We start from the raw sequence: 21,030 nt of genomic DNA, 5'->3' as shown, positions 1-21,030 counted from the left end.
CACTTCTCCAACAAGGTCACACCTCCTAATAGTGCCACTCCCTAGTGACCAAGCATTTAAATCTTGGAGCCCTTGGGGCCCACTTTTTTTTTTTTAAAGACTTTATTTATTCATTATGTATACAACATTCTGCTTCCATGTGTATCTGCACACCAGAGGAGGGCACCAGTTCTCATAACGGATGGTTGTGAGCCACCATGTGGTTGCTGGGAATTGAACTCAGGACCTCTGGAAGATCAGTCAGTGCTCTTAACCTCTGAGCCATCTCTCCAGCCCTTTAATCCTACTTTTATTCAAACCACTATATTAGTGTACTACAGTTTTTTCAAGAGCCAAATAATATCTGATTTATTTATTTTTTTCTGCCCACCTTTTCCTCAGGAGTTGCAAAGTTGTAAGTCTATTTCATTTTCACTTACTAGCTGGAGTGAGTTTCTGTGGCAGTGTTCCTGCCAGCCGCCATTCTTAACCCAGGTACACACTTTTTGTAGGCAAGGCTGTGTTGAAGACTGTCCCTCCCCTTTGTTTATCAAGTTTCCAAATGCTACATTAGTACTTGTAATCCTTAATCCTTAGGGACACCAGATTGCCCCATCATTGGATGCCTGTTAGAGTTGGTGCCTGAGTCCTTTTTCATTTGACCTTGGAGCTTGGTAATCTTTTTCTTGACAGTATGTGTAGGTATTTCATCCTCACACATGCCTGCTGCAGAAACCATCCTTTCCATGAAAATTTCTAGTTTCTTTGACTGGGAAATGATATTTCAAAAGCATAATCTGGTTTGGGTTTCATTACTTCTGGGTTGATGTATATATGAATGATATGAAAACTCGTCTGCCTTCGTTCAGGGGGACAAAACTGCCAGGGGCACCTGATAGTTACAATGACACCCTCCCTCCAGGCCAAGGTCACAGATAGCTCATGTCAGAATTATTCTCTCTATCTCCTTTTCCTACAGAATAGTGTGTAATAACTAATAACACTGGTGCTATTGTTCAAAAAATTTTTTTAAGATTTTATTTATTTATCTATTATGTATGCAGTTATCTGCATGCATGCTTGAACACCAGAAGAGGGCACAGATCTCATTACAGATGGTTGTGAGCCACCATGTGGTTGCTGGGAATTGAACTCAGGACCTCTGGAAGAGCAGCCAGTGCTCTTAACCTCTGAGCCATCTCTCCAGCCCCCTTGTTCAGAATTCTTAAAACTATAAAAGACAAAGTTCAGTCAGGCATGGTGGTGTACCCCTTACCCAGCAAAGTCTAGTGATGATTTCTTTCTCTCACAATTCACGTTTCCTTCCCCTCGGTGCTTACGTTTTCCACAGCTCTAGTGATGCTAGTAGAGTGTGTTGGAGGACGATCTTACACTTGTGTCCTTGCTGACTGCACATGAGTAATTCCAAGCGCAGGGATGACAGCTGTGCACAAACAAGCCTTTGCTCATCCCTTTCCCCATCCTTCTCTTTTTCACTTAGAGTTTTTATAAATTTATTTTTGGGGGTCACTGTGAAGGTGGTGGCCAACTGAAATCTTCTTGTAACCCTGGACAGTAGGATCACACGGCCACATCTGGCTGTTTTGTTGTGTGTTCCTTTTTAAAGAACAAAAGCTATTACTATGATTTTCTAGTGCTGTGCATGTGCCCCATGACACAGCGTGCGTGTCAGATGAGAGGACTGCTTCACCCGAGTCAGAAATTCCCTCCCTCCCTCCCTCCCTCCCTCCCTCCCTCCCTCCCTCCCTCCCTCCCTCCCTCCCTCCCTTTTTAATTTTCTGTTTATTTATTTTATTTGTTTCTGGTTTTTTGAGTTTTGCTTTGTTTCTAATGTAGGCTCTTTACTGTGTGAGACCATCTATTCGGCAGTGTCTTTGTTTTGAAATTGTGCCTTGTATTTATTTGCTTTCATGTTTGCACACATGCACTTGGTTTCCTTTCATCAGCACAGATTCTCTTCTGCTCTTTGTTGTTTGTGTGTTTTTGCTCACAGGTACATTAACCTCAATTCTTTTTTCTCTTTTAAAAATGACTAGTTAGTGATTTGATTTGATTTTCCTTTAGGAAATAATTTCAATGTATAGACCAGATTAGCTTGTTGTTCATAGTCTTCAGCTTCAGCCTCCGCAGTAGCTGGGTTTATAGATCTTCTCTGCAACATCACATTTCTCTTCGTCCCTTTTTTTGGTAAACTTAATTTTCCTAAATTTTTAGATCAGTGTGGTTGAGTAGTAGTATTTCCTTTTAATTTCAGAATTTTCCTTAGTTCTTTTTGTGTTGTTACTTAAGAAACAAACAAATAAACAAACAAACAAACAAAGGTGGTGACATACTCCTTTAATCCCAGAAGGAGACGCTGGAAGATCTCTGAATTCCAGGACAGACTGGTCTACAGTGAGTTCCAGGACAGCTGGGGGTGGGGGGGAGAACATAGCACAAAATAACAACAACAACAACAACAACAAAACCGATGGCTTGGACTGATTTCCCAGTTCTTCCCTCCTTTATTTTTATGGGGCCTTTCCTTTTTTTCTGAACGTTGTTACTTACACGTTTTTCTTCAGTGGAGCCTTGCATTGGCAAGTATGCGTTACAGGCTGCTGTTAGCCTTCCTAACTGGCCAGACTGTATCTACCTTTTTACCCTTACTTCATCCACTCTGTCTGCCTAGCCAAATGCTCCCTCTTCAACACCTCAACCCAACCTCCTTGCCTGTTTGGGGATTCTTCCCTAACAGCGCCACATTCCCCAGGGCTGCCTTCTGCTTCCTCCCTGGCATGGTGGTTGATGGGAAACTGTCCTGTCCTTGCAGAGTTCCTGTAAACATTTGTGTTCATTTTGTTGGGCTGTCAGCAGGAGTTTATTTTGACTTACTATTGATCTATTTTTATGTGAGGGATGTCTGCAAACTCTGCTGTCCCTGGAGCCATCCTCTCAATATATCTAGTGTGTTAGTTTCTTATTGAAATGCCTTTTTAGGTAGCCCCAGGACCACAAATGCTAATTCCTAAATCTTCAGTGCTATCTGTCATGCCTGGCAGCATTCCATCATAAAGTCACACCAGAGAAGCAAGGTACAACACACAAGGCAGACTCAGACAAAGGAATACTTTATCTGTTCACATCACTGTCCTATAATGGCCCAGCTCAATCCAGGTCAGAGTCTGCACACTACTTTGTGTGTCAGGGCTGAGCTCTTACAAGAAGCCTTCCTGTTTTCTCAAGGACACACAGAGTAGTGTAGTGCAAGACTGAGGATGATGAGACTGTACCTTTTCCAGCACTGGCCCCTTGGCAGCAGGTTTATATTACATCTTTGATTGTTACAGAGTATCCAAAACACAGAAGCTTAAAATAGTTTACCTTTTCAGGAAAATTTTACATGGAGCCAAGGGAGCAGCTGTGCCAGTCAATGACCTTGGATATTTGAGAAAATGTATTGTTGTTCCTTTTAAATATATTCATCAAACAATTAGAACTTGAAATTGTCCGTTTTCAAATATGTGCATATGCCAGTGTAAATTCCACAGTGATTTTGGTGTATGTACATACATGCTAATATTTGTGAATATAATTGTTTGCTTCAAGCAGGAAAAAAAACTCTTTAGGATGTATTTATTAAAGCAATCTTATTTGTTTTGTGTAAATGATACTTTGGAATATAGGTAACACCATACAAAATAACGTGAACTTGACAAAGCAAAGCTTTGGTTTTTGGCTCCAGGAACAAAGTGCCCCTGTTGCCATCCTTCTGAGTCTTAGGCTGGCTTGCGGTGCCCAGTAAGGTATCTTTTGACTGTAACAACTGCTGCATCATGGAGGACCCCGTGGAGTGCATTTCGGCCCTGAGTTAGACGCCTCTACCTGTGCAGACATTATGCAGTTCTCTGCAGGACAGGCAGAGAAACTAAGAACCTCTTTTCAAGAGCTTGATTTGAAACGGAACTGCCAGGTGTTGATCTCTGTTCTGGCATGGGATTCCATTTTCTTGGGCATTGTTTCGTTGGATGTTCCAGCAATTTCTTATTGCCAGGTATAACTCTTGCCAGTTTTCTCTCGACAAAGAGCTGGACAGTGATGTCCTGATCTTCTCTCTGTGTAGAATCTGAATGTTCATTAGGTGGCTTGTGTTGTGTAGTAAGCGCTGGGAGTTGGCTTTCAGTGCTTTTTTTTGAAAAAGGAAGACACAGGATTAGGGAAATTATCTTCATCAGTGTTTTAAGATCCTTGTTTGAAACTGGTAGTTGGATAGATTGGCTGTGTGTTTGTGCAGCTCTGGTGGCTCCCCCTGTGTAACCCTGGTAAGTGCATGAGCTGCAACACTGCCACAGAGGGGCTGGCTCAGCTTTGTGTTTGATGGTGCTTTGATCTGGGGGCTCCAAGCAAGGGCCTCAAGATAGGTTTCTTTGTTCTCAAGAATTAGAAACTGAATAGATCCTGTACTATTCCCCTGAGTGTGGGACACTTAGCAAAAGCAGGGACTCTTCTGGGTCTGATGCTTGGCTTCTTTGTTAATGGCCTTGAAAAAACTGTCCTTTACATGTATTTATTATTTTTCCTATAAAAGATCCTTGACTGTTTTGTATTTTAACACAAGGGGCAGATGTCTGTAGCTTTGAACTGGGCTTTGCTGCATGTCTTCTTTGCCGAATGTTCTTTCAGCTTGGGCAGCTCTCTTTGTCAAAAGGCCAAACCCCTTGGTGAGATGTTCTGGGAAAGAGGCCCCCTTGATATTTGAAAGGTGAGAAATCCATTTAAACCATGTGATGGCTTCCAACAGCCCTACCGCTGGCTTCTGCTTGTTTTAATGTAAGTGATAGATGCTCTGGCTGGCTGTGTTCAGTAATTGGATGTGAACTCTGTAATATAAGTGACATTTCATGGCAAATGTGAAGGCCCTGTGGATGGCATTCAGTTTCAGTGTTGCCTGCCTTTAGGTTTAAAGGTAGAAAATCATACAGAATTTAATTATTGGAGCATATATTCAAAGATTAGTTCAATCCATTTGTAATACTCTTAGCTGTTAGGTAACTGTTTGGTTATTGTGCATGACAGCGAGCATGTGATTTATAATGCCAGCATGTGCAGTGCAGACATAGAAATGGTAATCAGGCTGTGTGTAAAGAGGGCTGCAGTTTGCTGCCTGCCACGGAGTCCTCCTGCCAAGACATATCTGCAATAAAGAGAAGCTTGTGCATACAGCAGACAGACAGAAGACAGTCATGATGACTGCAGTACTCCTTGCTTGTTTTCAGGAAGGTTCCAATTGCACCTGATGAATGACTCCCCTGTCCCCAGTGTGCACGTAGCCTGCCTCAAAGTACAGTGTTAGCATGAGACTTGGGGAATTCAGATTTCTTTTCAGAGCTCTTGTTTGTTTGATTTTTGTTTGTGTTGTTTTATTTGAGACATAGTTTCTCTGTGTAGTCCTTGCTGTCCTCAAACTCACAGAAATTCTTCTGCCTCTGCCTACCCAGTGCCAGGATTAAAGGTGTGCACCACCCCACCCCCCCACCCCTGGCCGGAACTTGTTTTGTAGGGCAGTTTTGAGTAGCGTGCCTTCCTCTGTGAGAGAATCTTTACATCCCATCATTAAAGGTGTTGTGCCCTTTAGTGAAAGTTTGGATATTTTAGAGGTAACGTTCACTGTGAAAAGTAATAGAACATAGATGGGGACAAAGACGTGTATCTTTCTTGTACAAGCTGCTTAGAATATGTTGTGTTTTTAGAATGTGGTGTGCAGGCGCACGCTGTGGAGGCCAGAGGTCAACATTGGTATCCTTATCACCCCACCTTACCTTTTGAGACCAGAGTCTCACTGAGCCTCAACTGGCTGACAGGCCCCGTTCTCTGGGAGCCTCCTGTCTTCATTTGGGCATCTCTGCCATTTTATGCTCATGCTGCCAAACAAACCCTGACTTTTTACGTGGGTTCTGCAGATCTGAACTATAGCCCTAGTCTCTAGAAGTTAAGTGGGGGAAACTGCCAGATTTGTCACTGACTTGCATGTTCTTGCTTAGTTTCATGAAATAACAGCACAAGAGATTTAAGTTTTGACTGTTAGACCATGCCTATCATCTACTAGGTGAACAGCTATATGGAAAGTAGAAGCAGAAACATACCCAGGTAACAGGAAAAGAGAGAACAAAGACCCGTGACTGAAAGTCCTGAGTTCATCTCTAGGACTCACATGTAGAAGCTCTCACCAGCTCTCACAAGCTGTCTTTGGCCTCCCACATGTGTGCCTGGCACATGTAGACACACAACAAACTTGGTTTTGAATAGAGAATGCATGCACACAATTTAGAAAGCACTAAAAGGTACACTGACATCATCATTCCACTCCAGAGCTCTATTTGCCCAAATTCTTTTTCCTTAAAGCTTTACTGTGTGTAGGTGCTCATTGTGAATGGGTTCCTGTGCTTTTATTTAAACTGTCTCAGTGCAAGTGTGTAAATGCACAGAGCGGCTCTAAGGTGGGCACACCATCCCACAGCCATTTTCCTGACCAATGGAAATGTCCTTCTCTTCTATTCACCCCACACCCACACACACACACTAACCTTTTTTATTTCTTTTTTTCTTTTGAAACAGTGACTCTTGTAGCTCTGGCTAGCCTGGAACTCACTATGTAGGCTAAGCAGACTTTGAACTCACAGAGATCTACCTGCCTCTTGCCTTCTGAGTGCCAGGATTAATGGCATGTACCACTACCCCTGGCATACACACCACCACCACCCTGGGGGGGGGGGGGTTTCACTCTGTAGACCAGGCTGGCCTCAAACTCACAGATCCTGCCTCTGCCTCCTGAGTGCTGGGGGTCTAAAGGGGTATGCCACCACCGCCTGACTCATTCCCCATTTTTTAAAGGGGTTTATTTTTTTCTTTCTTTTTACATGCACTGACATTTTTGCCTGCATGTATGTCTGTGCAAGGGTGCCAGATCATAGACACTTGTGAGCTGTCATGTGGTGCTGGGAGTTGAACCTGGGTCCTCCGGAAGACCAGCTGGTGCTCTTAACCACTGAGCCATCTCTCTAGCCCCTCTTTCCCCATTTTTAAAAGTACATGTCTGTGTGATGTTTTATTATTTAGATGTGTTTAGTTTAATTAGTACCTATTAATCCATATTGAAGTCTTCTCTCTTCACCTTTCTCATTCTTTGATTTTTGAGACAGTCTCATGTATCATGTAGTAGCCAGAAATAACCCCAAATTGCTATGAATATTAGATTTTTATAGTTATTTTGTGTGTGTGTGTAAAAATATTTTTAGAGAGAGGGGAGAGGTGGGCCAGCCATTAAGAGTGCTTGCTGCTCTTACAAGGACCTGGAGTCAGTTCATGGATCAAGTGACTCACAATCACAATAGCTCCAGTACCAGGGGTTATAATGTCTGTCTTCTTCAGGCCTTTGGGCATTGCACACAAACATGCTCTACCTATACACATTCAGGCAAACACATACACATAAAATAAAAATAAATATTCAAAAATACTTCTAGGAAAAATTGCAGTAAGTGGGGAAACGGTTGAATATACTTTTGATAAATATCATCCAGGTTTCTTGAACAAGGCGGCTGTGCCATTGTGTGTTTCTTAGAAGGAAGGAGTCTGCTTCTCTATAACATGATCTGGCAGCTCCATCACCTTGGATATCTGCCAGTCCGGACAGTATCATCTCAGGTGGCGGATGTTTTCTCAGAGTTTTCCTTTTTATTGGGGGTGGGGGCAGAGAGAGAGAGAGAGAGAGAGAGAGAGAGAGAGAGAGAGAGAGAGAGAGAGAGAGAGAGACTGCCAAGGCTGTGTAGGTGCCCCTGGAAACCAGAAGAGGGCGTCCGATTCCCAGAGCTGGCATCAGAGGGAGTTTGTAAAGCACCTGCTGTGGATGCTAGAGCAGCAAGTGCTTTTGAACGGCTGCACTATCTCCCCAGCCCCCTTACATTTTCCTGTCTACTTACAAAGCAGCCAAAGTCTCAGTCTACCTTTCCTTTCCATCCTGAGGAACTTTTGAGAAGACTACTAATTTTAAGAACTGTAATACCCAAAGATACTAAACAGCAGTGTAAACAAATGTTGGTTAGTAAATGGCAGGTTTCATTGCTCCTGGCTTGTTTTCATTGATATCCAAGTACTTAATGGTTATCTGAATTAGGGGCCCAGGAGCAGGCCTGCTGCTCTTAGGGAATGCAAGCTTTACTGGGCCTCTGGACATTGTCAGCCTCCACCATTCTCCCTGACCTTTTCAGTATGATAGCTGGTACTCAGTAGGTGCTCATTAAAAACTGATTGTGTAGTTTCATGAAAGAATGGCTTAAAATGAATTAGCACCTATTTTTTGTCAGTTGTTTTCATTGTTACCATAAGTTGTCTCTCTCTCCTGCAAGTTTCAAGAGACTGTATTACATCTTTACCTGACAGTTGGCTTGATTTTTTACATTGGGGTTTTGTCTGTGGTGGTGCCTGGTTTGCAGGTGCAAGTATTGTAGCTCACATGGAATGGTTTTGTTAGGGTTAGGGAGGGAAGGAGAGAGAGAGAGAGGGGGGGGGAGGGAGGGAGGGAGAGAGGGAGAGAGAGAGAGGAGAAAGATCATAGAATACAAAACTGAGATTAGGATGTTATTTCATAGTGATTTGGTGTGCCAGCTATTCCAGCACAACCGTGTGGATTCTATGAGCTGCCTTTTTGTGGTAATGGAAGCCCTCCTTATCTTGATTGTGGGCTGGTAACAAATTGTGTGTATTTCTCAGAGTTATTCAGTATTAAAAATAAGTTAATTTTATTGTATGTAAGTTATACCTCAATAATTAAAAATTACCTAAAATTTAAAACTTGATTTTTAAAAATGAGGACAGCAATTTCAAAGGGAAAGTTACTGTAAGATATTAATATTACTGCTGGAGCATGGTGGAGTGTTTTTGACGAAATCCCTGTTTTAAAATGGTTGTGACTCTTGGAATTTCCTCTATTACCTTCCCTCCACCCCACACTTTTTTTCCCAGCCCTGCTTACTGTTGATGGAGTACACGGATGGATGGATTGCCCTGGGATTAGCAGATCTTCCTGGTTCCCACTCCTCTTCTACAGAAGCTGGTGGCCCTTTGTTGTCTGAGATGTGGACTAAGGCATGTTTGTATTAGAAAAATGGTACAGAAAGTAGACCAACACCTATTACAGATTGCAGTCTTTGAGTTAGGAGGGAAAAGAAAAAATAATTAAGACATCTAAGACAGGAAAATTAATTTACATAAAGTGGGAAATGTAACTTTTCAGTGTTCTTGCTGACTTTCTCCTTTCTTAACCCAAGTATTTGAATTTTTTTATGGTCAGTTAATAGTGTTTGTTAGCAGCAATGAGATTTTTGTTATTACATGGGCAAACTTTACTTAAATCAATGGTGACTTCTAAATCTGCAAGTCTTTTTTTGTTTTATTTTTCCAGACAGGGTTTCTCTGTGTAGCTTTGGAGCCAGTCCTGGCACTCACTTTGGAGACCAGGCTGGCCTCGAACTCACAGAGATCTGCCTGTCTCTGCCTCTGCTGGGATTAAAGGCGTGCGCCACCAACACCCAGCTAAATCTGCAAGTCTTAAGCACCCTGAAAGTACAAATGTTTGTTCTTTGAAAAGCTATGTTAACCAGATCTGCCATCTTGCGGTAATTTAGAAAGCTCAGCACCTGGAGCTGCATGGTATTGCTGGGCTCCTTCAAAATAGATGTGATCTGTTTCAGCCACAGAGTCTGGCAAGGGCCACCATGTGTGCAGCTTGCTTACGTTCTGTGGAGATCAGCTGGCCTTAAGTGTAACCCCAGGGGCTGCAGGATCACTTCAGTCCCATAGTGATACCATGACTTCGTGTGCCTCTTCATGGGCATCCACTCCCAAGTACACCTCACAGAGGATGGACACAGTAGGACTTCTGAGGTCACAAACAAAATGAAACAAGATGTTTTAGGCCAGTCAGAGAACACTGAGGCCACAGGACTGAGAAGAAAGTGAAAATAAAACATTCCTCATTTTCTGAATTTTGTTTGTTGAAAATATTGTCTTGCTGAGTGTGGTGGTGCATGCCTTAAATCTCAGTGCTCAGGATGCCAAGCGAGTGGATCCCTGTGAATTTGAGACCAGCCTGGTCTACATAGTGAGTTCTAGGATAGCCAGGACTACACAGCTAGACCCTGGGAAGACAGCCCAGCATACATACTGCTCTCCCAGAGAACCCAAATTCAATTCCCAGCACCCACATCAGGTGGCTCACTATTCTACCTATTCTAGCTCCAGGGGCATCTGGTGCCCCCTGGCCTCTGTTGGCCTCTGCACTTATATGCATATACTCCTCCACAGAGATGCACATATATTAAAAATACAGCATTTAAAAATTAACTCAGTAATTTTTAAGTATTTATCCAAGGGCTGGGCATCGTGGCATTTTTAATTCCAGCAGGAGGATCTCTGTGAATTTGAGATGAGCCTGGTCTACATAGTGAGCTGTATTAAAAAGGGGAGTGGGGAAGATTTTTGGGGACTAAGAAGACTGAGGATATAAAACCCACATTGACTAATATAAATCTTCAAAATATTTTGCCATCAAGTTTTAACAGCAAAATCTCTGCCAGATATCTTTAACCCTTAGTTGGTCATTTTTGTTTTTAAAGTAATGTGCTATTAGGACCATAAGATGTTAAATTCAACTTGTAAATCGTCTATTATTTTCATGCCCTGTGGTTCAGGCATCTTAAGTTAATGTCCTATTGCTGTGAAGGCTAATTTATAGAAGGAAAAAAAAAAAAAAAAAACGTTTCATTGGGGACTTGCTTACAGTTTCAGAGCTTAGTTCATGATGGTAGTGGAGAGGGGGCTCTCCTCAGATAGCTACTGTCTGCTCTGTGAGAGGGAGGCAGAGTGCAATGACCTGGCATGGGCTCTTGAAACCGCAACCCTGTTCCCAGTGATACCTCTGACAAGGCCACACCTTCTAACCCTTGTAAACAGTTCAACTGGGAGCCAGACATAGAAATATACCAGCCTGACTGCCATTCTCATTGATATCACCATACCTGATTCCCACCTTTCTTAACGCCCTCTCTGATGTGTCGGGGTCCTTGTGACTTCCCTGCCTTGCCCCCCCCCACTACCACTCAGTTGTTAATACGATGGCACATTTCAGGTTATTTGGGCTTGAGTTTTGATTTTAAAAAGTTCTTAAAGTGGTCAAAGGTTTGGTAAGAACTCAGCGGCATGAGGCCGTTTCTTGCTGACACTGCACTGTGTAACCCTGTAGGATGGTAGCGCTAGCTAACGCCAGTGAGCAGATGTACTTCGGTTCCAGTTAGTCGTTTCCTGAGTCTGGCCTGGGGAAGACATGTAATTATAAACTAGGCAGAGACCCCAGAAGCCAGCTGTCCTTCCCAGCCCTTCGCTTTTTGAGGGCCCCAGGATGCTAAGGTAGCTAACTGGTGGTTACAGACGGAACTGCAGTCATACCATACAGTTTTAGCCTAGTGCTCTGAAATAGCCCTCTGCATGCCTTTAGATACTGTTAGTTTTTCATTAAATTACTGGCCTATTTAGAAGCACAGTTTCATTTGACTCTACCTTTATTATGCTGTATCTGTGGAATGAAGTATAGTTTAAATGCTGGTGTTTTTGACGCAATACTGCCGCCCCCTGGCCATTGGGCAGGACTGCATCAGGAAGTCCAGCAGCTTTTCAAGATTTGCAGGTTTACTTACAAATAAGCCAGAGCAGGCTGTTTGTTTGTTTGTTTGTTTGTTTGTTTGTTTGTTATATGGAGTCAGTGGACATGCCTGGGTCAGCTTGCAGCTCGTTATGTAGCAATGGCACAATAACTAATGGTTTCCAGAGTTTCCAGCTAGGTGCAGAAAAAAAAACAGACAACTTAAAATTGCCTTTCATGAGCCAGAGTCTTTCTGTTGCAGTTCAGGTTTAAGGCATCTTACACATGTTGCAGAAATGCTTAGATGCTCAGGAATTAGAGCACAGTTGCTGGGGCTGCTGGTAGCCTGAATTCTGGCTGTTGTGGGAGGTACTCACTAATGTGAGCTTGCGAGCATCCGCTGGAGTTGAGCGCCACTCCTCACACAGGCTGTTTTTGGAGGGAGAATGGCCCCATGTTTCCCACAGGGTTTTTGGCAGGCCATGGAGCTTTTCTTTAGGCAGTCACCTGGCATCTGATGTAATCTTTACATCTTTTACCAGTTCTTTAAAATATTCTCATGTACAGGACAAAAGAGAAATTGAGAATCTTAGAAAGTTACCAGGGTCACACAGATACAGGTAGTGATGGCATTGGAGTTCATGGTGATAGGCTTTCCTGTGTTTCCTAGTTAATTGTGTCCTCTATTCTGTAGTGCTTTGGCCAGGTTTCATGTGATCATTCTGGCTTTGGTTTCTGAATAATAATACCAACAGTAACAATAATAATAATATCTTTTAATTTAGATCTGTGGTTTTCAACCCACTTTGGCTTAATTTTCAACACAGAGAGAGAGAGGGGGAGTGTGGGGAGAGCTTGGGGAGAGTGTTACATTCAACAGTGGCAGGACAACAGAATTATCTGTTCACCTGGCAGCGGTGCAGAGACAAGCAGGCTTATAATAATCTTACTGCGGTGAATTCATACTGGACACCCCAGAAGGCCCTGGGGTTGTGTACTTTCTCAATAGCTGCACCATCTTGGTCCTGTTCTTCACTCTCTCATCTTGGAACGAAGTGAGGAGAGGGACAAGTATTTTTCTGGGGTCTTGGCAGAATACGCTTCATGTCCACAAGGCGTGTGTGGTGCCGTCACATGTTCTGTTCCTCAGATTCTTTAGCTGTGCTCTTCGTGCCTGATGTGTGTACCTCAGTGCCTGTATGTGGGGTCAGAGGTGAGTTAAAAGACCCCGTTTGTCCTGCGAATCCACCGGAGGCCAGACTGTGGCCAGGATTTGGCTCCTTTTCAGTATCAGCATGTAGTGTTTTGTGCTGCACACTGGTCTCCCAATTGGTCTGCATTTCTTTCTGGTCTCCGCCTTTGCTTAGGAGGTCTTTTCCATCTTCCCCAGGTTACACCTTTCTTTCAATGATTACATTCAGAACTTTTCTGTGAACCTTTTTGTACTGTTTGTCCTCAGGTTTTCTTCCGTAGACTAAACAGTGCAAACTAAACCTTCCAATGTAAAAAGTATGAATGAGTAAAAACCAAGGCCTACACACTTTCCTTTGTATGCAAAGTCTGTTTAATATAAGCCAATACTGATACCCTGTTTTGTAGTCATGCCTGTTTGACCATGGTGTTTATGATATTTACTATGGGAGAGCATTCCACATTCTCGGTTATGTTGAGACTTAAGACAGTTCTTGTCTTGCCTTTGCTCGTCTTTTAGTGCAGCCTATACTTGCCCCTTTATTAAACCAAGATGTGTCTTCCTTCAGTAAAGATTCCTGACATGTTTTAGAATTAAGCTGGCTTCTTTCCAAACACGAGGCATTTTCTTTTAGCTTTGGCCTTTGCACTTGTGGTCTGTGAGCCTGTGCAAAAAGGTAGAAGCTGCCAACAGGGATTGTCCACCCTTTACCTTGGGTTAAAGCTGTTTTATTAATCCCAGGAAACCTCCGTACTCACTGGATTGAACTATTCCACAGCGCAGCACACAGGGAATGCACTTCAAGCTGTGCCTGGTAGCCTTCAAATAGCAGAGGCAGTATCTGGTGCCTTCGTTTTTATTGTGCTGAAAACAAAGTTAACTTTTAGAAATATATGGTTAGTTGTCCTATAGACATTTACACGACCAGTAGTTATGTATGAGCTGTTCTGTCCTCAGGAGTCAGAGGGAAATAAGGCAGGTCCTACTGTGGGCACACATTCTCATCACCACCTATTGCCCGTGGTGTGCTTCGTGATTCTGGCATGCAGCAGTGACTTCCAGACAGTTCTGTGGCCCACAGTGGAGGGAGAATCTGAGACAGTTTGTGACAGGCAAACCTTGGAGGGGAAGAGACTGTCAGGTGTCTCTGGGTAAGTTCTTTCCAGCTTGTTACTTTTAATATGCCTCAGTAGTGTGCTCTGTTGTCATTACCAAGATGGTTAAGGGTTAGAGTAGAAGTATGTGCTCATTAAAGGAAAATGTCATACTGAATAAATTAGTCACACTGAGAAGCTTCAAGATCTGCCTCTTTTGTTTATAGAAACGAGCAGTTTTGAGGGCTATGGTCTGAGGGCTGTGGTGCCGGGAACCCAGGGTTGCGCTGCTGATGCCCTTGTATTCCCTGCTTTTTGCCAGTCCACTGTGTATAGGGCTGTCGGTCGTAGGTATGATGTGCACCTGCAGGACCTGAAACCTGTTCCTAATGCTGTTAGATTTTCCTTTTCAGAGTAAGAGGGACCATCTACTCATGAACGTCAAATGGTACTACCGTCAGTCTGAAGTCCCAGATTCTGTCTATCAGCATTTGGTTCAGGATCGGCATAATGAAAATGGTACGTGTGCCCTAGCAATGCCATACTTCTCTATCTTAGCTTCAGGTAAAGCTCCTTTTAAAAATACCAGTTAAATAGAGATTGCTTCTGATCATTTTCTCTCAAAAGAGCTTGTAATAAAGGACATTATTGTATCCTCTTACCCCCTTGGTTTGTGCCCCCCCCCCCTTAAAACAATCACAAAAACCACAAAAGAGGGAGGCCTGCAGAGAGGTCACTGATACGAGCATTTACTACTATGGTAGTAAATCCACATTCAGTTCCCACACCCACAGCAGGCCGCTCACAGCTGGTTCTAGCGGATCCAGTGCCTGTGCCATTTGCTCAGTGCACATCTGTTGCAATAGGTGGTGATGAGAATGTGTGCCCACAGTAGGACCTGCCTTATTTCCCTCTGACATACATGCATATGCATGGTTTAAAACCTTTTTTTTTATTGTTTTTCAAGACAGAGATCCACCTGCCTCTGCCTCCCGAGTGCTGGGATTAAAGGCATGAGCCACCGCCACCACCTGGCTGGTTTTAAAATCATTAAGAAAACATAAAAAAGGGGGCTGGAGAGATGGCTCAGAGGTTAAGAGCACTGACTGTTCTTCTAGAGGTCCTGAGTTCAATTCCCAGTATACCCACATTGTGGCTCACAACCATCTGTAATGAGATATGGTGCCCTCTTCTGGCCTGGAGGCATACACGCAGGCAGAACACTGTGTACATAATAAGTAAATAAACCTTTAAAAAAGAAAACATTAAAAAATAAAAATAAAAAATCAGGAAAACCCTTCTGAGTATGTGCTAATGCACATTTTTTTTTTAAATAGCAGGAATGTAGTTCTTTAAGCTCCTATATTTAGTTTTGTGACTAGCAGTAACCACAGTCCTTTAAGCTTGTGTTCCTTGCACTTCCAGGAGCTTGCATGCTGTGCTTCCCCATGGCACAGGCAGAAGAGAGCCCATTTTCAGAAAAAGCTTTCTGAGTCACACTTTGGGAGGTGGGTTAGGAGCTGCTTTCAGGACAGAGGGTGTCGGTGTCTGGCAGCTGATTTACACCCTTGCCTTTGGTGTCATATGAGTTGTGTGTACATGTGCTGTGTGCCACATGTTTCCTAGAAGTCAGCCTTGAGTTATGCCAGGCTGTGTGAGGTGGTTTCCCTGGCATTCTGTGTGAAGAGGTTGAGTTTAGAGAAGCTGTGGGGTTGCGCTGGAGCCAAGGACACTCTATCGTGTTACCCACTCACTGCTTCTGATAGGTCCCAGCCACAGTGAGCTTTTCATAGACTTTAAAAGTGTCTTTGAAAAGATAAGTATCAAGTAAATTATGATTTCTTATTTTTTAAAAAATCTTAATTCTTTTCAGTCTAGCCAGTGTGTGGCTTCATTCCATGCAGTAAGGAAATAGATAGGTGCCAGATGTGGTGATGGATACTGTAGTCCCAAAGCTTGGGAGGGAGAGGAAGGGTTACGAGTTCAAGGGCAGCCTCAGTTACGCAGCAATGTCAGAGCCGTCCTGTGCTGAGACCCTGTCACTCAGAAACAGACACATAGAAAACATAAAATGGACAGGTTCTCATATTATATAGTCAGTCATATATCCTAAGGCCAACAAAATTGCTCAGCCGGTGAAGTTGCTTGCTGCCTAGCCTGACAATTATGTTCAGTCCCCAGACCAACATGGTGGAAAAGAAGAGCTGACTCTCAGAAGTTGTCCTGGCCACTACATACATTGTCCAAATACAAGCACATACACATGTACACAAACACAATTAAACAAATACAATCAAGAAGTTCTGTCTTCTCAAAGAGTTAACAAGTTGCTGGGATGTGGCAGTGTGCTCCTCTCTCTTTAAATTGTGCTTGTTACAGGCCTGCAGGACACAGAAGGGCCTGGCAAAGGTCTGCTGACAGCCTCTGTTGTCAGAACTGTGCACTGTGTTCTTCTGCCAGTCCTGGCCATATTCCTCTCCTTATTGGCAGTGCTCTGACAATAAGTAGGGTTGTTGTTTGTCTTTAGTAGGAGGTAAGCTTCAGAAAAAAGTTTTGGAAAAATTTCCTACTTGTTTTAGGAAACTTTTAATATCTTCTTATTTGGTTAACTGATTTCTTTTCTTTTGTTTGTAGACTCTGGAAGAGAGCTTGTCATCACAGATCCAGTCATCAAGAACCGGGAGCTCTTCATTTCTGATTATGTTGACACGTACCATGCGGCTGCCCTGAGGTGAGAATGCAGGAATGGGGCAGAGTCTGGAGGGTGGGAGCTGACTCTGCCCTGCTCTGCTTGGTGGTAATTGTATTCAGTCAGACAACTCATGGTCTTGCCCAGCTAACGCTGCACTGTTGGGGTTACTGAGATCCCAGAGGCTGCTGGGATCTGTGCTAGCCCACTGTGCCTCTCCCTGTACTTTCCTTCTGATATGTTGACACACACTCTATATCAGTGTGTCTTATGGAGAATTAATATCCCAGTATTATTCATGGAAGTTTTTAGGGTGAAATAGTCTGAAGATCTGCAGTGAACTTTGTAAAGATCAAGCCCTACTGCTAGAAAGATGAAGAAAAAAAAAAAAAGAAAGATAAAACAAATGTGCTAGCATGTTTTAATTATAAGAAGCCTAAGAGTTTATAGAAATTTTTATTAGTTCTTCTTATATCTGAATATTTTTACTAAAAAGCATGCTGAAGTATAGGGGAATATGTTGGAGGTATAGTCTGAAACAGAATGGACACCATATCCAGTTGGGATGTCATGTAATTTTGCTGTAAAATGAGAGCAGCCTTCTATTCTGTACTTTGTGCTCTCTCCAGAGCAGGATCGGCCACCTTGTGTTAAGATAAATCTTTCTGCCAAAAGCCGCTGAGCCCCACCGCCACATGTAAGCTTTTCGCCAGCCGCCCGCCTGAGTTAGGCCCAAATGAATACACAGAAACTTGTATTGGGTACAATGCTGCTTGGCCAATGACTAGGATTCTCATCTGTTAGCTCAGTCTCAATTATCATAAATCTATATATTTTATAAGACTTATCTTATCAGATGCCTTATTGGCATCCCTCCTTGCCGGTGGATCACATCCTGCGGCTGGAGGAGGCGAACAGGAAAAAGGGGCCCTTCCTGTTTCTCCTTCGCTTAAATATGAGTCTCCTTGCTATGTCACTTCCTGCCTGGATCATCACTTCTCTACTACATTTCCCAGAATCCTCTTTGACTTCTAGTCCCATCTAACTTGCTGTCTCATTGGCCAAACAGTATTTTATTCAACAATCAATAAGATAAACATACACAGAAGTACTTCCCCCATCAACCTTGTACTCACAGTGTCTACATGCCTGGCTGATTTGGAGCCTCTTACGTGATGTAGGAAGTATGGTAGCTAACATCATAGCTCTTTACTCTCTGTAAATCATAAATAATAAGGTGTGCCACATAACAACAAAACCCTTCATCTCTGTTAAAGAACACGGGTAAAGTAAAAGCCATTGAGATTTGTTGCTTTATCTAACTACTTACAGTGAGATGTAACCCTTTCTCACATCATGCTCACCTGCCACATGTTCAGGGACAGTGCCTGGGGTCTCTCGTAAAGCTGCAAAGACAGAGCCGGTTACTTTATGCAGAAGGGCAGGGGCGTTTATATAGGACTGGTTTTTGCAAATATTGGGTCTCAGATACATGTCATAATGGCCTTTGTCTCAGCTATTCATTCATCTTAGCCACTGTGGAACAACCACATAAATAAATGTGTTCGCTGTGGTTAAGCTTTTTTAAAAAATGGAAAGTAGGGTTTTATTTATATTTCACTTGTTAAATATTTTGTCCACTGTTCTTCAATCATTTAAAAATTTAAAATTGTTCTCTTGTACTATATAAAACCTTGCAATGAAACCATGTGACTTGTTGGTCAATAGTATGCCGAACCCTCCCACAGGGAAGGAGTGCGTGTGTTAACTTTGACTTTCTCTGGAACTTTGGCTACATTTTGAGACTGTCTGGTGGTTTATAAGCCTCAGATTCCCATAAGCCTCATCTATCGTTTGAAGGTGGCTTTCCAGGATTAAATTAAGCCTGCATGCTGCTGAAAGCAAGTTAATGGACGCTGACTGGGTTGGTAAACAAATGGTTAATGGAGGACAGCTGACTAATTTAGCATTTGACCTGATTTGCCTTCTGTTCTTTCCATCTCCTCACTGATTGAGGTCATGATTTTAAAGGACTTCAGGTTCTAGTTAAGGAAATGAGTCCAGGTGTAACTGGTTGTCTAACGTGTTTTGACATAATGGCTTAAAATGAATATATTGAGGGTTTTCTTAATGCTATTCAGATTTGATACATAATTCTCACCTAATTTTTAGTTTTTTAGAAGAACAGTTTATCTCCCTTAACACCAGCTGGACATAGATTTGGATTCCCAGATAGTCTGGGCATGAGAAGCCACGAGCCACTGTCATAGCCCCTGAATGTTGGCTTTTCTAGTGGCAGTATACGCAGTTTTTTTTTTCCAGGGTGTCTGACTAGAATCCTTCCTGACTGTTAGGTTTTTAATCTTATAATATCTTAAAAGTTGTCCGAAAACTAATAGGTCTGGTACAAAACCTTCATCTCTATTTTTTAATAATGATTTGTTTTGCTGGGTGGTATTGGCGCACTCCTTTAATCCCAGTGCCTGGGAGGCAGAGACAGGCAGATCTCTGTGAGTTCGAGGCCAGCCTGGTCTATAAAGCTACACAGAGAAACCCTGTCTCAACACCCCCCCCCAAAAAAAAAAGTTGTTTATTTTTTGAGATTAATATAATTACACCATCTCACTTCCCTTTCTCTCCTCCAAGCCTCCCATATGGCATATTTTCCTGGTTCTTTTTCAAATTCATGGCCGCTGTTTTTCATTAGTTTGTTGTTATATACAGATATGTACTGTGTATATTCTTAAATACGTAAGTACAGACTGCCCAGTCTGGATAATGTTATTTGTATGGATATTTCAGGAATGATCATTTGGTATTGGATAACCACAAGTACAAATACAAATAAGTGTAGTCTTCACCTCTCATTAAGGAAACTTTTCCAGTTTCGGTTTTAACCTCCCTCCCTCCCCCGCTCCGTCCCTCCCTTTTTCCTTTGTAAAAAAGATTTTATTTATTTGTTTAGCATGCATTGGTGTTGTCCTTGCCTGAGGGTGCCATCCCCTAGAACTGGAGTTACATATGATCTACCATACGGGTGCTGAGAGTTAACCAGAGTGCTCTGGAAGAGCAGCCAGCGCCCTTCATCACTGAGCCATCTCTCCAGATCCCGGTTTTGTTTTATTAGGCTTAAATGAAGCATCCCTTTGTGACCTGGTGACTGGATGGTACACACTCATTTTGTCACTACATGATCCACTTGGTAATAAATCTTGTTGAAGATTTGCCGTAGTCTGATGCTCAGTATATGGCTCTTACCCCATTCTCAGTAATGGTATGCTCACCACAAAATGTTTTGGGATGCCATCCATCAAACTGGATGGAGTGGCAGAGTCTTAGTCACCTCGGTTCATTATTTTTTTTCTTCTCCAAAATTAGGGTACTTTTAGCTTAAACATTTTGGTGAATGAGAGGTAATGGATGATTGAGATTCAACTGTTTCTGCCAGTTTCTCTTTTTATAGCTCACCCACAGAAAGAATGCTTTCTGTTCTCACACATGTAAACCAGCACTACTATAGATAAATTCAATTTTGAAGGAGACACAAATAAAGCAGTTCATGGCCACATGAAAGGGGATCAAATGACTATAATGAAAAAAAAAAGAAGGACAAAAAGAGGAAAAAGAAAAAGACTCATAGCGTTGGCTCTTAGCACCATTCTTTCCAAGATCAAAGGACTCAGTTACACAGATTCATGCCGTGTGCAGCCATTGACCAGGCTCTGACGTCCAATTCACTTGGGATGAAGCTGATGTCTATATTTCTCTTTCAAGCTGGTGCTAGAGTTGGGTTATAAAAGAGATAGGAGAGCTTTGTCCTTTAGTCACCATAAATCAAAAGGAAAACAGAATTCCTCTGCAGCCTTTGGTTTTCCTTCCCCAAAGGAATTTATTCTCAGTCTGGACTGTGTTGAGAACTGTGTATTGAGGCCAGTGTTACTATGTTGGGGACAGTTTTGAGCCTCATCTTTTATGTCTCTGACAGATTTCATGTGAGTGCCTGCTCTCTCACTTCCTGACTCTTCGGCATCACCGCCGTCACACAAGCCAGCATCTTGAGTAATCTCTGCTCACGTTTGCATTTTCGTTGGCATTGTGACATACTAGTGAAAAGTGCCAGATTGAAACAGGATGACTTGGCTGCTGTTTCGTAACCTTGTGACCAGAATCAAACTTGTTGATTTTTGTATCATCCTTTTGACACTTGTCTAGGGTCATGTGACCTAGCATTGGCTTCATGACCTGAACATTTAACATGCATTACAGCAGGCATGTGGAAAGCACTCACAGGTGACCTCACTAATGTTCTTTTCCAGTTACTGAATCTCAACAAGGTCTATAAAATTAGTGTTCAAGAAAGAAACGCTTACAATACAGTTTC

General features: G+C 42.7%; 1 protein-coding gene across 7 annotated transcripts in view; it reads left to right on the top strand.

The window, feature by feature from the left end:
* Positions 1 to 21,030, top strand: part of Rere (arginine-glutamic acid dipeptide repeats) — a 329,883-nt gene that overhangs the window by 162,832 nt on the left and 146,021 nt on the right. For all 7 annotated transcript variants that reach the window (XM_035439391.1, XM_035439389.1, XM_035439396.1 and 4 more), the window contains 2 exons: positions 14,374 to 14,479; positions 16,595 to 16,691. In XM_035439391.1, coding sequence (XP_035295282.1) covers positions 14,374 to 14,479; positions 16,595 to 16,691 — 203 coding nt within the window. The remainder of the gene's footprint in view (positions 1 to 14,373; positions 14,480 to 16,594; positions 16,692 to 21,030) is intronic.

Source organism: Cricetulus griseus, chromosome 2 (assembly GCF_003668045.3).
Source record: "Cricetulus griseus strain 17A/GY chromosome 2, alternate assembly CriGri-PICRH-1.0, whole genome shotgun sequence".
Classification (NCBI taxonomy): Eukaryota; Metazoa; Chordata; class Mammalia; order Rodentia; family Cricetidae; genus Cricetulus; species Cricetulus griseus.
This window is presented reverse-complemented; position numbering and strand designations above follow the sequence as displayed.